This window comes from Diutina rugosa, assembly GCF_008704595.1.
Source record: "Diutina rugosa strain CBS 613 chromosome Unknown scaffold16_size293850, whole genome shotgun sequence".
NCBI lineage: Eukaryota > Fungi > Ascomycota > Pichiomycetes > Serinales > Debaryomycetaceae > Diutina > Diutina rugosa.
The window spans coordinates 49,494-64,346 of record NW_022995069.1 but is presented as its reverse complement, the minus strand read 5'-3'; the positions used below and the strand labels follow the sequence as shown (position 1 = coordinate 64,346).

Below are 14,853 nucleotides of genomic sequence, written 5' to 3'. Positions count from 1 at the left end.
CGGTGACCCCCTCGCTCACGCTTAGCCTCAAAGTACTATTGTCGGCAGCAACCATTGCTGGAACCACTTTTCCCCTACCAAACGACATGCCGTTGCAAAACCCCGCCCTCGAAGGCTACTACGTCGTCCGCAACTTCTGGAACTTATACTTCAACCCCCGGGAACGCAAGTTCACCAACTGCGGCCCCCGCGGCGACTGCCACTACAGCCACGAGCTCTTTGTCCTCTGGGCGGTGGCAGTGGCGGTGCAAGCCGTCGTCGATGGCGCTCGGCTTTACCCTGAACTCAAGCAACAGATCCCCGATGCCATTGCCATCTTCCAACGGTACAAGAACGATAAGGTGAAGGGCTATTGTGCCTGCGAGAACAATGGCGGCGACGACCGCGACATCTACTACGATGACGACGCCCAGGTGTGTCTGGCGATGCTTTCGGCGTTTGAAGTTACCGGCGATAAGCGCTACTTGGACCAAGGCAGAGAGCTTACTCTCTTCTTGATGGGGGGCTGGAACGACGACCCCAAAGCCAAGACTAAAGGTGGGATGAAATGGCACATCACTAAGCCCTACCTCAACGCCTGTACCACGGCGGAGGTGGCTAAGTGTTGTCTTCAAATCGCACGCCACATCCCCAACGAGGCAAAGTCGTATATCGATTTCGCCGCTCGTGCCATTGACTGGCAATTGAAGGTGTTACAAGACCCGGGTGACAAGCTTATTCGTGATGGTGTGCAGGCCGATTCCGACAAGGTTGACGACATGAAGTGGCTGTACAACACCGGCACCACCCTCTCGTGCTGCTCGATGCTCTTTGCCGCTACTGGCGACAAGCACTGGCAAGACCGGGCCAATGAGCTTGCCACTGCTGCCACCGATCCCAACGTGTTCTTCTACGACCGTGACTACCCGATGGAGTTGAGATACTGGCGTGACCCTTCCAAATTCAACCAGTTATTGATTGAAGGGCTCGCTGACTACCTCCTCTTGGCCAAGCCGTCTCAGGAGATGAATGAACGCGTCACTAACGAAGTGGCTCGCCACTTGAAGATGTTTTACACCTACTCGAGAGACGAGCGCGACGGGTTGTACATTGAATCATTTGAACCGAACACCACTTTCCCCTGGGTGTACGACAATGTGTACAAGAAGCAATATGCTGGCCACGAAAAGGGTCCGGGGATGAAGGGTGAAGACCACGATGACCATGGCCATGTGACTAAGTCGATCATGGGTGCAGGACTGGCAGCGAGAGTGTTCTTCCAAGGTGCCCGGGTGTGCCCCCAACTTAATTAGGCGATGAGGCACTGACATGACTTTTGTTAATAACAAGTACTATTTATCTCAGCTTAGACCTCCACAATCTCATATGTCTTACACTATCTATATTTACCTTGGTAGATAGACCCTCGTAGGTAGTCTGTTCCTCACAGACACTCACATGACCAGCGAGATCTTCTGAAAGTGTGGTCCATAGATAATGCTTGAGGTTCTCAATTCAATTAGCTGACTGTTCAAAGCCTCCTATACTTTCAAATCAAGTTTCATTGGACTCCCACGTAGTTTGCTTCATTTCGTTCATGTTTCGCCATAATTGAAAAATTTCGAGAAATATGATTAAAAACGAATTAAACAGGAATTTGAATTGATACAAATATCTAAGCTGATTCGATCATTTTATATTGGCGATGACGACTAATAGCGTAGAGTTGTGATGGTAGAATTGGATAAGGTTGGAAGAAGAATGTGATGTAACAATGTTCTACCTCTTAATGAGAAGTGCTTGCCGATCATCAAGCTGTGTTCAACGAGTAAAATCTCAACATAGTATAGCACGCGGTGAGATAATGATAGAAATGAGTAGAGCTGACTTGGAGTCACATCCCACTGGTTTACACAGAGCTCGTGGCGATAAGGATTAGAGATTAGCAGTAAGGTCTTCACAATTAGCTATGACTGCCTCTTTGGCGGCAGCAAATTACACCATGGAGAAGTCGAATATCACCAGTAGACTATTGAACTAATGAGGAAGCAGCACCAGTGCACTAAAAGTTGGTAGTTTGGTGTGAACGTGGTGGTGCTTTATATGTGTATTTGCGTGAGTGGTGCGGTAATTAAACCCTCTATGCATGAGATTCGTCCTGCATATAGGAAAAGATACCCCCGACAGCAAACTGTCTGAAAATTAGTCCCAGCGCGAAATGATTGAAGTCGAAGGTAGCCGCGACTCCTACGATGCCAACGAGCCCACACTCGTTGAGTCTTCTGGAGATGGTGCTACATCCCTTTTTAGGCGTCTTTTTGAAGTCAGAAATTTTAAAAGCGTGACTGTAAAAAAGTTCAAAAACGCACCCTTTGACCTCAATTTTTTCTAAAACCAGACAAGTTAGACCATAGGTGTGCTAACAAATGTTACTCACGAAAGTGCAACCAACAACATATATCGACGGCAGCAAATGGCGTTCGAAAAAGTTGTGCCATTTCGTAATGTAAAGAATTTGAAACGCCATTCTATTTTTTTTTGTAGGAAAATCCCAACTTTTCAAACTCCGAAATTTGATCTTTTCTGTGTCAAGATTGACTATACTGGCCACGGCGATCACAATGAACGTAATCTTATCACTCTACGATGAAAACTCGTGGCGCAAGAGCACCGTGAATATTTAGTAAATTCAGCTCATGCTCAGTGGTCTGCATATAGGATAGCGCCCGACTTAATATGTAAAGACTAGTATTGGACGACCATTCAAAGCGTCAAACATCACAGAATTGTGATTCTTCAACCTTTGATGATTTGAATACAAAACATACCGATTTTCCACTTGAATACAAATTTATCATCGTGCTTTGTTCATGTATTTTTCATACAGCTAGTGGAAAGGTACCGCGCGTATGCGATGGGATTGTGTGTTTTCGTGCCGCCGTTTCATTTAGTCACGTGACGTGAGGCTCGCGGCGAGGCATAACACAGCCTCGGGGTAAACACCATCTCCTCAAGCTTTCCCCCCTTTAGCTGGCAATGGGCGACACCTTCGACCGCGGCGTCAAGCTTTCCGACGGCCAGGACTACAACCACGCCACCGACGGCGAGTACAAGCGGTTGCGTGATGAGGCCGACCGTTTATACCAAAAGCGGGCCGAGCTCCTGAGACAGTCCCAGCAGGCGTTTAAACAGGGTGATAAGCAGCGGGCGAAGCAGCTCAGCGACGAGCTGAAGCAGGTGTTGTCGCAGGCGGAAGACAAGAACTTTGAGGCCGCCAACTACGTGTTCCAGGCGAACAACGCCGACTCGGCTCCGGACGAAATCGACTTGCACGGGTTGTACGTAAAGGAAGCCGAAGCCATTTTGCAGCGGCGGATCACTCAGGCGGTCAACCACGGCGAAAACCACTTGCGGGTGATCGTCGGCAAGGGGTTGCACTCGAAAAACGGCATCGCCAAGATCAAGCCCGCGGTGGACCAGTTGTGCGATGAGCTGGGGCTCAAGCACTACATCGACCCCAAGAACCTGGGGGTGTTGGTGATTGAACTCAACCCGAACCTGCACGTGTCCAAGCCTCCTCAACTGTACCAACCGGCACAACAGCCGCAATACCATCAACAATCGCAACAACAAGGCCACTACCAACAACAGCCCCAGCACAACAACAACAACGACGACATGGTGGCGAAGATTGCTCGGGCGTTGTGCAATGCTTTCTGTGGGTGGTTGAACCTGAAGTAAGCCCCGTGTTATCTGTATTATTATCTTTACTAATAGACAATCTATTCCTAATCTATTGTTCGGTTGTAAGGGCACTGGCCCTGGCGATAACTCCGGACACAAACCTTATTAAAAATTGTGTCTCCGTAGTAATAGGGTTTATACTGGCATAAAGCTAAAGCTGGCACTACTAAATGGGGAAAAATTAGCGGTGGTGTCTGGTGCTTCTTGATGCTGTCATCGTGCCGATTACCCCATATTTTGGCCATAAGGTGCGGGGAGCGAAAAGGGATTGTGTCTAAGTGCAGGGCATGCCGACACCGAGAGTGAGGGGGGAATCAGCCATTGTCGATAAATACCGGCACTAATACGATTTTCTCTTCATCACTGGATGTTGCTTTGGGGCTTGTTATTCGTGGTGGCGTTGATCGCCGCCAAAATCGTTATTGGGCGCCTTGTGTTTGCTCGCAAAGAACGCCAGGCGGGATGTCTGCCATTTAAGTTCCACAAGTCCGATGGCGTGTGGGGGTTTGCTAATTTGGTCCCTATTCTCAAGGCAAAGAAGGAAGGACGAATCCTTCTGTTTAACCGTCGGTATCTCTATGGCGATGACCGCTGGCCTCACCAAAAGACATTCACAATCTTCCTTGGCGGTAACTTCGCCGTGGCTACTAGAGACCCCGAGAACATTAAAGCAGTGCTAGCGACTAACTTTAGCCACTACCAGTTTGGCCAAAGAAAACAAATGTTGTCTCCGCTTTTGGGTGACGGTATCTTCACGCTTGATGGTGAAGGCTGGAAACATTCACGGACGATGCTTAGACCTCAATTTGCTCGAGAACAAGTGGCCCACGTACAAATGCTTGAGCCTCACGTACAACGACTTGTACGCCAGATCTATGCCCGCCAGGGAGAAGTATTTGACTTACAGGAATTGTTTTTCCGGTTGACGGTTGATCTGGCGACGGAATTTCTTTTTGGTGAAAGTGTTGAGCTGTTGAGTGATGGTGTCATTGGCCAGGCTCGTTCGCCCGAGGAAGTGGCTGCCTTCCCTGAAAGAGAGAACTTCAGCTACGCCTTCGACCTTTCGCAGGACTACCTTAGTCAACGGGTGGCTCTTCAAGGCGCTTACTTCCTTAAGGATGGCCGCGAATTCCGCCAACTTAACGATGAAGTCCACCGGTTCAGTGACTACTACGTCAATAAGGCATTGGCCATGTCACCGGCTGATCTTGACCTTGCTAGTCGTCATGGCTACGTCTTCCTCTACGAGTTGGCAAAGAATTGTCGCGATCCCAAAGTACTTCGTGACCAAGCGCTTAACATCTTATTGGCAGGCAGAGACACCACGGCGGGGCTACTTTCGTTTGTGTTTATGGAACTTGCTCGTCACCCTGACCTCTGGCAAAAGCTTCGCGACGAAGTCCACCACCGGTTTGGTGACTCGTTAGAAGATATCACGTTTGAGCTGATGAAGAAGTGTGAGTACCTTCAAGCAGTAATCAGTGAAACATTGAGAATGTACCCTCTGGTGCCCAAGAGCTTTAAAGTGGCAGTACAAGACACGACGTTACCTCGTGGTGGTGGTGCTGATGGTAACGACCCCATGTTTGTTCCTAAGGGGACGACGTTGATGTACTCAGTGCATGCCATGCACATGGACCCGGACATCTACGGTAAGGATGCTGACGAATTCAAGCCGGAACGGTGGTTCGACCCGCAAATGAAGAAGATGGGATGGGCATACTTACCGTTTAATGGTGGCCCGAGAATCTGCTTAGGCCAGCAATTTGCCTTGACCGAAGCCTCGTACGTATTGGTTCGGCTTTTGCAAACGTTTGAGACTCTTGGTGGACCTGGAGCCCATGAGTACCCGCCGTTAGTGCGCAGTAACTTGACCATCTGTTTACTTAACGGGTGTCCCGTGGCCTTCGCCTAATCACACCAATTGCAATTTAACCGACTTCAATGGTATAATGAGAGATTTATTCAGAGATAGCCAATAAAGGAACAATGAGACATACAACCAAAAGGCCACGACAATCCAATCAAATATCACATGTATACTCTATAAGTCTATTAAAAAAGTCCTTCGATTTCTCCGTCGTCGTTGACCTCGACGTTCATGAACCCGGCGTGCGTCGGCAACCCGGGGATGGTCATGATCTCCGCCGCCAACGCGTAAAGGTAGCCCGCCCCCGCCAGACATCTCACCTCTCTGATCGGCACCACGAACCCTTGAGGAACACCCTTGAGCGCAGGGTCGTGCGACAACGAGTACTGCGTCTTAGCAATGCAAATGGGCAACTTGTCGTAGCCCTGGCGGGTGTAGGTTTCGATCTGCTGCTTAGCCAACGGCGACAACTCAATGTCGGCAGCGCCGTACATCTTCTGGGCAATGGTGCGGATCTTGTCTTCCACCAGCAGCTCAGTGTCGTACAAGTAAGTAGGGGTGCGATCGCCTTGTTCACAGGCTTCCACCACCGCCTTGGCGAGGTTGACGGCACCCTTACCACCTTCAGCCCAGTGGTTCAGGGGCACGGCAAAGTCAGCACCGGCAGCAAGCGCCTTTTGCTTGATCAATTCAAGTTCGGCAGGAGTGTCGGTTTCGAAAGTGTTGATGGCCACAACCACGGGGACGTTGTACTGCTTGATGTTAGCGATTTGCTTAGCCAAGTTGGCACAACCAGCGCTCAAGAAGTCGAGGTTTTCGGTAGTGTACTCTTGAGGCAATGCTTGGCCAGGCTTGACGTCGGGAGCACCGCCGTGGAGCTTAAGCGCTCTCAGAGTGGCCACAAGCACCACCGCGTTGGGCTTGAAACCCGAGGTACGGCACTTAATGTTGAAGAAACGTTCCCCACCCATGGTGAAGTCGAAACCAGCCTCAGTGACAACGTAACCCTTCTGGGGACCGGTCAAAGCCAACGCCAATTGGTCAGCCACCACCGACGAAGCACCGATGGAGATGTTGGCAAAGGGACCGGCGTGGACAAACACGGGGGTACCTTCAAGCGATTGCATCAAGTTAGGCTTGATGGCGTCCTTGAGGAGAGCGGTGATGGCACCAGCCACACCGATATCTTCAGCAGTAATCGCTTCGCCAGTGTTACGTTGAGTACCGACGACGATGCGACCAACACGGTCACGCAAGTCTTGGAGTGAAGTGGAAAGAGCGAGGATGGCCATGATCTCCAGGGCCACGGTGATATCCATCCCCAGCTTTCTCGGCGGGAACTTCAGGGCTTCGTTCTTACCTTCACCGATGGTCATTTCCCGCACAAACCGGTCGTTACAGTCGACGACTCTCTTAATGGTAATCAGCTCGGGGTCGATGTCAAGCTTAGCAAACCGTTCAATTTCCTCGGGGGTCAAGTCGTCAGGGTTAGTCTTGTTGATGCCCAACTTCTCAAGACGCTTGAGCATCGAGGGAGTGAACTTGCGCACCCCCTTCTTGGCGGGGACCAACCGCTTGTAGAAGCCGCCAATCAGCTTCAGAGTGTATTCGTGGAACATACGGGTGTCGACAGCAGCACACAACAAGTTTTGAGCCGCAGAGATGGCGTGGATGTCACCAGTCAAGTGCATGTTGAATTCGTCCATAGGAATCACTTGCGAGTAGCCACCTCCAGCAGCGCCACCTTTAACGCCAAAAGTGGGACCCATCAGCGGCTGACGGACGTTAGCAATTGAGTGGTAGCCCAAGTGAGCCCCTAAAGCTTGGGTAAGACCCATGGTAGTAGTCAGCTTGCCTTCACCAAGAGGGGTGGGAGTGATACCGGCAACAAGCACGTAGTTACCGACGGCGTCACCGTGAGTCTTTCTCAAACGGTCCACAACCTTTTTGGTGTCGACTTTAGCCTTGTAGTGGCCAAAAGGTTCGAGTTCCGCTTCCAAAAGCCCCAATTCCTTAGCGACTTTGGTGATCTTTTTCGGTTGTTGAGCTCTGGAAATGGCAATATCCAGCGGCACGGGGTTTTCCAACTTCACGGGAAGAGGAACAAATTTGGTCTTGTTCTGTTGTTGATAACGAGCAGCGTCAAACACATTAGAGCAGAGCATGGCGACGGTCATCGGACCCACACCACCGGGGACAGGGGTGATGAACAGCGCCTTCTCGGCCACTTCGGCGTAGTCAACGTCACCGACGAGACGACGGCCGTTCTTGTGGGTGGGGTCATCCTTGTAGTTGATACCGACATCGATGACAACCGCACCAGGCTTGATCCAGTCGCCCTTAACGTATTCAGGGATACCCACAGCGGCCACAACAATGTCGGCCTGACGGACCATTTCGGGGATGTTCTTAGTACGGGAGTGGCACACAGTAACGGTACAGTCAGCGTTACGCAACATGGCGGCGACAGGGGTACCGACGATGTCACTTCTGCCGATGACTACGGCGTGCTTACCCTTTAATTCGACACCAGTTTGCTTAATAAGCTCCATCACCCCGTTAGGAGTACAGGGCTTGAACAAGGGAGAACCACCTCTCTTGGAGAGTTCACCGACGTTATAACGGTCAAAACCATCGACGTCCTTTTCGGTGGCCACAGCGTTGGTAATCAAGGTCTCATTGATGTGTTTAGGTAACGGCAATTGGATCAAAAGCCCGTTGACGCTGGGGTCATCGTTGATGGCGGCAATCTCGTCCAACAACTTCTCCTCAGTAATCAGAGTGTCAAATTTCACCAAACGAGCGTCGATGTTAGACCCTTGAGCGGCCTTGAGCTTCAGTCTCACGTACGCCAGCGAATCGGGACGGTCGCCAACTTGGATAATCACCAACAGCGGCTTGAATTTGAGGTCGTCAAACAGCAAAGGCTTGCCGGCCAACTCAGGGTGGTGAGCAACGTTATAGTCGACGACATGGTCGTGGATCTGGCCGCGGATCTGTTTGGCAAGCCGGGTGCCCAGCATCACCACCGCCTGCCAGCGGGGGGCCAGCGTGGTGAGGCGCCGGAGACTGATGGCGGCTGCCGGGGATCGAGTGAAACGAAGCATGGGGGGGTTGTTTCGAAGTGAACGCAAACGGGTTGCGGGAGATGGGCGGGTAAACTTGTGTGGTAGCACGGAGGGCCTCCTTAGAAAAAGTAATGTTTATCAGCGTGACTCGGCCCCGCGATAAGCGACGCTGACTCGGGACGTGACTCACCTCATCGCGACAAAGGAGGGGAAGCCTCTCGTGAGACACCCTGGCAAAAACAGCTATATGCTACTCTTATGTAACTATAGCTGATACTGATCAAACTACGTAATCAGCTTAAATGTGCACCCCTAAAGGCCACGCTATCTGGCGTAAATTGGTGGTTTGCAGCGCATGCCGCTTCCGGGCTCCGGTTTCGGACACGCCACTAGCAAAAACAAGCAATCACCAAAAATTTCTTGTGAAATTGCCCTCGTGCACTCCCGTTTGGCCGTGGTTGAACCCGGAACGCCTAGCAAGAGTATTGCTTTTGATCTAGCAATAGGACATTCACTAGAAAAGACCATTAGTAGATCAAAGAGAGTCTCCTTATTAGATCCTAAGTTTCAACAAATCGGTACTGGCTAAGACTTGTATACTACGTCATCTATTTCTAGATCAGAAGTTCTTTGTTTGATAGATTTGGACGTAGTTTTGTTTGTGTCTCACTTGGTCACCACCAACGGCATGCCCACTCGCACCCGATGAGGATCCCCCGCAACTTGCCCCACCATTTGCTGGCGCGAATAACCTTCAGTCCGCCGCCGCTGCTGTCAGTCGAGGCCCAGTGGATCTACGATAACTTCAAACAGCTCGCGCCGCTCGAGCTTTTCCGCTTTAAGCCCACCCTGTTAGTGCCCCATGGCGAGGCGCTAGAGGTGGTCTACGCCCCATCCTATAAGTCTCGAGTCATCGGCAATCTACTTGAACACGAGCCCACCGTGGTGGAAAATGAAAATAGTGACGATGCCGCCAACCAGCTAAAGATTTTGGACCAGATAAAGCTGCTTGTGGCCATCCCTCGCTACCCTTACATCGAGGACGATGACCGCTATTTTGATGGTACGGTGGAGGTGCCATTCGCTCACAATCTAGCGAAGCATGGGTCTCATTTGGCAGGCACTTATGAGCTTACCCACCTGAACATCAAGTCTCCTTTTATTGAGTTTACCACTAAGGACAACCGCGACCATATTCGCAAAGCGATGCGCCACAACTTCACCAAATTCCATAAGTTTGCCGATATCAAAGTGCTCAAAGGAGTAAGCTTTCCCGACGACCCTAAGGCGTTTGGGTTTGTCGATGAAGAGATCGAGCCAGTGGAGTTTAAGGCTACTCCATGGGTACCACAAAACCTCAAGGACCCTTACGACTGAATGGAAGATGATGAGAGATGATAGAATTAACTCATCGTTATCGGCATAGAGTTTCCTCATCTTCTTGAGATTAGACGACGCGATAGGGCAATCGATCAATCGTCTTGACGATATGAATGGTTCCATCCTAACCTACATAGACACTAATTACACAATATCCTTAGTTGCTATTGGCAATGGATTGATTCAAAGCCAAGCTCAATTGATAATCAATTTCCAACCCATTTCCGTTGCCTAGTTTCATTTTCTCGTCTCGGGGTGCGTTCGAGTTGCCTCGTCAAAGTCGCGATCACCGTCATTCTTATACTACTATGAAACATCAATGTGCAACATATACAATTACTGCACGTCGCCACCAAATCGATTCCTGGGCCACTTACCGCAATGACGGCGTTCAAGGATCTCCCCACCGAGGTCCAGAAGCTTATATTCAATGAGATTGACCTAGTGTCGGTGTGCTGGTTCTACGCCACGATGGAGAGAGGATAAGACCTATGCTGCTACGCGACACCACACCGCAAGATATTTCAACGGACGGGTGATTCCGGTGTCTCCCGAAAAAGTGGAGGGGCGGCGACCATCGCTACATCGATTTCGACACCTGCGCTAAGCTTCCCCGATGCCATATCAGTGTGAACATTCCTGTGGGTTTACTCAAGAAAGCCATTGCTGATGTTAACGCCGCCAACTGCGAGCTGGTCTCGCTCACGGTGTTCAACGAGTACATTGTCCTCCGTCCATTGTCGATAACCGAAATGGGAATGGTTCCCGAAGCGACTCTTGGTCGTCTTGGTCAAAGTGTCAATTGGATGTCATTGACCGTAGAAGGTGGTCTCAAAGTCGACCCTAAGCAGATCCCTGACACCGTCACCACGCTTGTCATGAAAGACAGTGGCTTCGCTCCGTCACACGACATTTCACGCCATCAACTGTGATTTCGTCGACATGCATCTTCTTTCGTTGAAAAATCTCCGCCACGTGGTTTGGCCTGGTAATTTTACTGGCAAGATTCCCTACCATCAGCTTGAGACGATCAATGTCCAATACCTTCACCCACGTCTTGCGTTGAAACGTTTACAGGATCTCACCATCTATGAATACCAAGAATTGACAAGACGCAACCTCCCTCACCTTCGAAGGGTTGAAGTTACTCCTCCTCCCCGGGGCCTCTCCTTCTACAATGTGTCAGACCACCTCACCCTTGCCCAACAGGCTCAATTGCACTCGCTCAAGGGACGTAATTTTTCAATCACCAACACCAGTCCGCTTCAAAATTTGAAGGTTTTACACATGACGGTGGGGGAACCGATGCACAAGTTCTTTTCATTGCCGCCCGCGGTAGAGGAATTGGAAATTTGGCTGTCCGCTCGCCTAACCTCACCGACTTACACATCTGTGGCGCCTTCCACGCTGCTGTTGAATGCCCTAAGCTCATGCTGATGCATGTATCGAGAGTTGCGACGATCAAATGTCCTGAACTTAGAACGTTGGTAATACGCCTTGCGACTGAGGTGTCGATCGTTTGTGCAAAGCTTACGTCGTTGAAACTCTGTGGTACGGAACGTTGTGTGCGACTCCATGCTCCCAGCTTGGTCGAGTTATACGGCTGCGGCATGGATTTCCCGTTGAAACAATATCCCCAACTTCGTCGCGTTGCCATTACAGCCTGGGAAAGCCACGGAGGTATGATTCAAGACTGTATCATCAATCTTCATATGAGCTTCATCCATATCAACTGGTCGACGTTGCGCAAAGTGGATATATCGGCAGACGTGGTGACGCTTGAGTCGGGCTCATTGATTGAGCCTGCGGTTCCCGCCGATGGTGGAGAGGATTTACATCGAGCGATTGGATGACCGGTGGGTCGATGATACCACGCTTACCGCGGAAGGCAAGCCGTCTCCAGTGACGTTTGACGCGTGTGACCGTCTTCAATCTATCGCCATCAAGAAAGCTGACTTCAGATCTGTGTTTTACATGGGCATTTCGATGCCTGCATTGGTGAAACAGTTTAAGGTGAGCTTTGCCAAATGGAGTGATACTGCCGCATTGCACTTTGAAAACCTTTCGCGGCTCGAACACTTTGAGTATTGGTGTGACGCCACAATGAAGCAATTGGGGTTGGAAGATGTAGACGTGCCGTTGCTTTTCGGTCCTCATCTTGTCCCCAATTTTGATGAAAGCCAACATATGGGGATGTAATGAGTATAAACCGATAGTTAGCTTGAGAATCAATGTATACCCCCAAGATTTGAAATATTTCGTGATGCATGGGAACTCTCATGAACATCAAACAGTGAGGGTGTCATAGCCGAGCTCAATGAATGAAATACCCAGAATCCATCTAATAAAATCAATTGAACATATCGTCCATTGAAAGATGATAAGTTTCTGCAGGAGTAAATGGAATAGAATTGTTCATTGAGTATATAATCGATTTAGACAATCACGCACAAGTCGAAGAAGCGGAAGTCCTTTTCAAGAGAGTAGTTGTCCTTAGGGGTTTGAGTGTTGGATTGTTGAGCAGCCATGGTTGATTAGTGGATGATGGAAGTAGTAAGAAGTATATTGGTTTATATGGTAGTTTGGTGGTTATTGTCCGATTACCACATTAAGCCGTGACAATGGGAGCGGGTGGTGCCCTCGACCTATCTGGGAATTGACAATCACCCCGTTAGTATAATGATATTTTCTTATTATATACATCTACACTGCCAACCAGTATTTGTGATCAAACATGTTACTATTAAAAAATGTACGTACGTCTATTGCTTACGCCGTCGGTTGTCTAGGAACCCAGTCCAAGATTAAGTCGTCTTTGGGGAAAATGGTGGCGAACACCTTGATGTCTTCCGACAACGGCGTCTTGTGGTGGTTGATGTCGGAGAACAACACCATCTTACCCACCATGGCCGTGAACAACATGAGCACGTAGTTCTTGCCCAAGCACACGTGGGGGCCGGTGCCGAAGGGCAACCAGTTTCTCACCGTCATCTCCAGGGTGGGGTTGTCCCATCTCTCGGGGATAAATTCATCGGGTTGAGGGTATACTTCAGGGTCGTGCAACGCCGGGTAGAGCGAGGGGATAAGCATCGACCCCTTAGGCGCGGTGTATTCCAGGGTGATGGGGAAGTCTTGCTTGCACACGTAGGGGACCATGATCACGGGGGGACGGTATCTAAGGGTTTCTCTAATCACCTTGTTGGTGTAGTCCATCGAGTTGATCATGTCCAACGTCAAACGCTTGGTGGCGTCGCCGTCTCTCACGCGCAATTGTTCTTCTCTGATCTTCTGTTGCACGTCAGGTCTGTCAGCAACAATTTGGAACACCCAGCACGCCAACGACGACGACGCGTCTTGCGAGGCAAACAAGAAGGTGAAGATGGCTTCCGAGATTTCCTTGTTGGAGAACTCTCTCACCAACACGGCGTCGTCGGCGTTTTCGGCCTTACCTTCACGGGCTCGCTTCATAAGATACACCCATTCGTCCATGACACACTTAGGTTCACCACCGGCTTCAATGTACTTCTTTGACTTGGCGGCACAGGCTTCAAAGATCTTCATGGTGTCGTCGGCGATCTTCTTCCCGTACCAGGTCTTGGTGTAGGGCAAAATGATGGGGAAGTTGACCAACTCCAACGCGGCAGTAACCCGGTAGTAGTTGTCAGCGACCATGGCCACTTGCGAGTCGTCAATGTAGTCACCGCAGAAGGTACGCAACGAGATGGCGCAGAGGAACTCACGGAAGTGGGGGAAGAACTTCTCCGGTTCCTTCTTGGCTTGGAATTCAACAAGGTACTTGTCGACGATGTCTTCGATGGTGGGGATGTAAATTTCGAGCGCTTGTTGGCGGAACAACCCGTTCAACCCCTTACGGTAATCGGAGTGGGCCTTGCCATCCAAGAACACCCAGTTCTCGGGACGCAAGATCTTGGTGGCGACGTCGACGACACAGGGCTTGACGTACTTGTGGGCGCCCAAAATCTTACGCAGCAAGTCTCTGTCAGAAGCGATAATCACGAACTTGTGGAAGATCAGCACGCACGAGAGCTTGCCCGAGTTCCACTTGGCCAAGTACTCTTCGAACTTAGGGTCGAGCGACTCCAAGAAGGGACCGATAATCGGCCAGAACTTGATGCTGGGCCCGGCGATCAGGCCCTTGCGGATCTGGTACATCACCTGGTCGTAGGTCAACCCGATGACGATGAGGGCAAGCACGATCTGCCACCAGGCGGTCTGCTGCCACTGCAGCACCACCGTGTCCTTGAAAGAGGCGGAGACGCTCGCCAGAGAAATCGCCGCCGTCGAGTTCATTGTCTGTTTTCCAGCGAGGGGAGGTGCAAAATAGATATACCTAAAAAGATTTTCTATGGGTGCAGTCCTGCAGGTAATTCTGGTAACCATCGGCACGACAATTGCGAGGACGACGGCGAATAAGGGTTAGTTTAATGTCAACCAGCTAAAATGTAGCGTGGTAGGAATCGTTGGTATGTTTCAGTTACTAATTACTTACCATCTATAGAGGATTTTCGTTTCTTTGCTGTGGTTTCGGGGCCTTTGGGTCCGCGTAGTCTTTCATGAGGAACAGTTGCGCGGGCTCGGCCCAGAACGCCAACCCCCGAGCCGCGATGTCAACAACCCCACGAGGCGACAGCTAGCGAGCCAGGGGATCGCCTGTCACAATACTACACGTAATTAGGTGGAGTGTAAAGAAAACGAAAACTAAGCCGACATGCCGGTGGTGTTGATACGGGGAACAATCCGTCTAGGCTCGTGTTTCGCGGGGGTAACTGGTCCTATACGACGAGAGGGTGT

General features: G+C 50.4%; 8 protein-coding genes across 8 annotated transcripts; 6 read left to right on the top strand and 2 right to left on the bottom strand. All coding sequences in view use genetic code 12, as the record gives it.

Annotated features, from left to right (window-relative positions):
• Positions 1-86: 86 nt before the first annotated feature.
• DIURU_000408 (uncharacterized protein) lies at positions 87-1,292 on the top strand (the record flags this gene model as incomplete). Its single annotated transcript, XM_034156913.1, has 1 exon — positions 87-1,292. One exon carries the CDS (start codon positions 87-89, stop codon positions 1,290-1,292), a length of 1,206 nt encoding a protein of 401 aa, XP_034014727.1.
• A 1,723-nt stretch (positions 1,293-3,015) lies between these two features.
• Positions 3,016-3,720, top strand: DIURU_000407 (uncharacterized protein; the record flags this gene model as incomplete). The annotated part of the gene is made up of 1 exon (XM_034156902.1): positions 3,016-3,720. The coding sequence occupies one exon, from the start codon at positions 3,016-3,018 to the stop codon at positions 3,718-3,720; it is 705 nt and encodes a 234-aa protein (XP_034014726.1).
• Positions 3,721-4,090: 370 nt separating this feature from the next.
• DIURU_000406 (cytochrome P450) lies at positions 4,091-5,638 on the top strand (the record flags this gene model as incomplete). Its single annotated transcript, XM_034156891.1, has 1 exon — positions 4,091-5,638. The coding sequence occupies one exon, from the start codon at positions 4,091-4,093 to the stop codon at positions 5,636-5,638; it is 1,548 nt and encodes a 515-aa protein (XP_034014725.1).
• A 140-nt stretch (positions 5,639-5,778) lies between these two features.
• Positions 5,779-8,700, bottom strand: MIS12 (Mis12p; the record flags this gene model as incomplete). The annotated part of the gene is made up of 1 exon (XM_034156880.1): positions 5,779-8,700. The coding sequence occupies one exon, from the start codon at positions 8,698-8,700 to the stop codon at positions 5,779-5,781; it is 2,922 nt and encodes a 973-aa protein (XP_034014724.1).
• A 666-nt stretch (positions 8,701-9,366) lies between these two features.
• On the top strand, positions 9,367-10,038 carry DIURU_000404 (uncharacterized protein; the record flags this gene model as incomplete). The annotated part of the gene is made up of 1 exon (XM_034156869.1): positions 9,367-10,038. The coding sequence occupies one exon, from the start codon at positions 9,367-9,369 to the stop codon at positions 10,036-10,038; it is 672 nt and encodes a 223-aa protein (XP_034014723.1).
• A 945-nt stretch (positions 10,039-10,983) lies between these two features.
• Positions 10,984-11,478, top strand: DIURU_000403 (uncharacterized protein; the record flags this gene model as incomplete). The annotated part of the gene is made up of 1 exon (XM_034156858.1): positions 10,984-11,478. One exon carries the CDS (start codon positions 10,984-10,986, stop codon positions 11,476-11,478), a length of 495 nt encoding a protein of 164 aa, XP_034014722.1.
• Positions 11,479-11,859: 381 nt separating this feature from the next.
• On the top strand, positions 11,860-12,240 carry DIURU_000402 (uncharacterized protein; the record flags this gene model as incomplete). The annotated part of the gene is made up of 1 exon (XM_034156847.1): positions 11,860-12,240. The coding sequence occupies one exon, from the start codon at positions 11,860-11,862 to the stop codon at positions 12,238-12,240; it is 381 nt and encodes a 126-aa protein (XP_034014721.1).
• A 570-nt stretch (positions 12,241-12,810) lies between these two features.
• ERG5 (C-22 sterol desaturase) lies at positions 12,811-14,352 on the bottom strand (the record flags this gene model as incomplete). Its single annotated transcript, XM_034156836.1, has 1 exon — positions 12,811-14,352. One exon carries the CDS (start codon positions 14,350-14,352, stop codon positions 12,811-12,813), a length of 1,542 nt encoding a protein of 513 aa, XP_034014720.1.
• Positions 14,353-14,853: the final 501 nt, after the last annotated feature.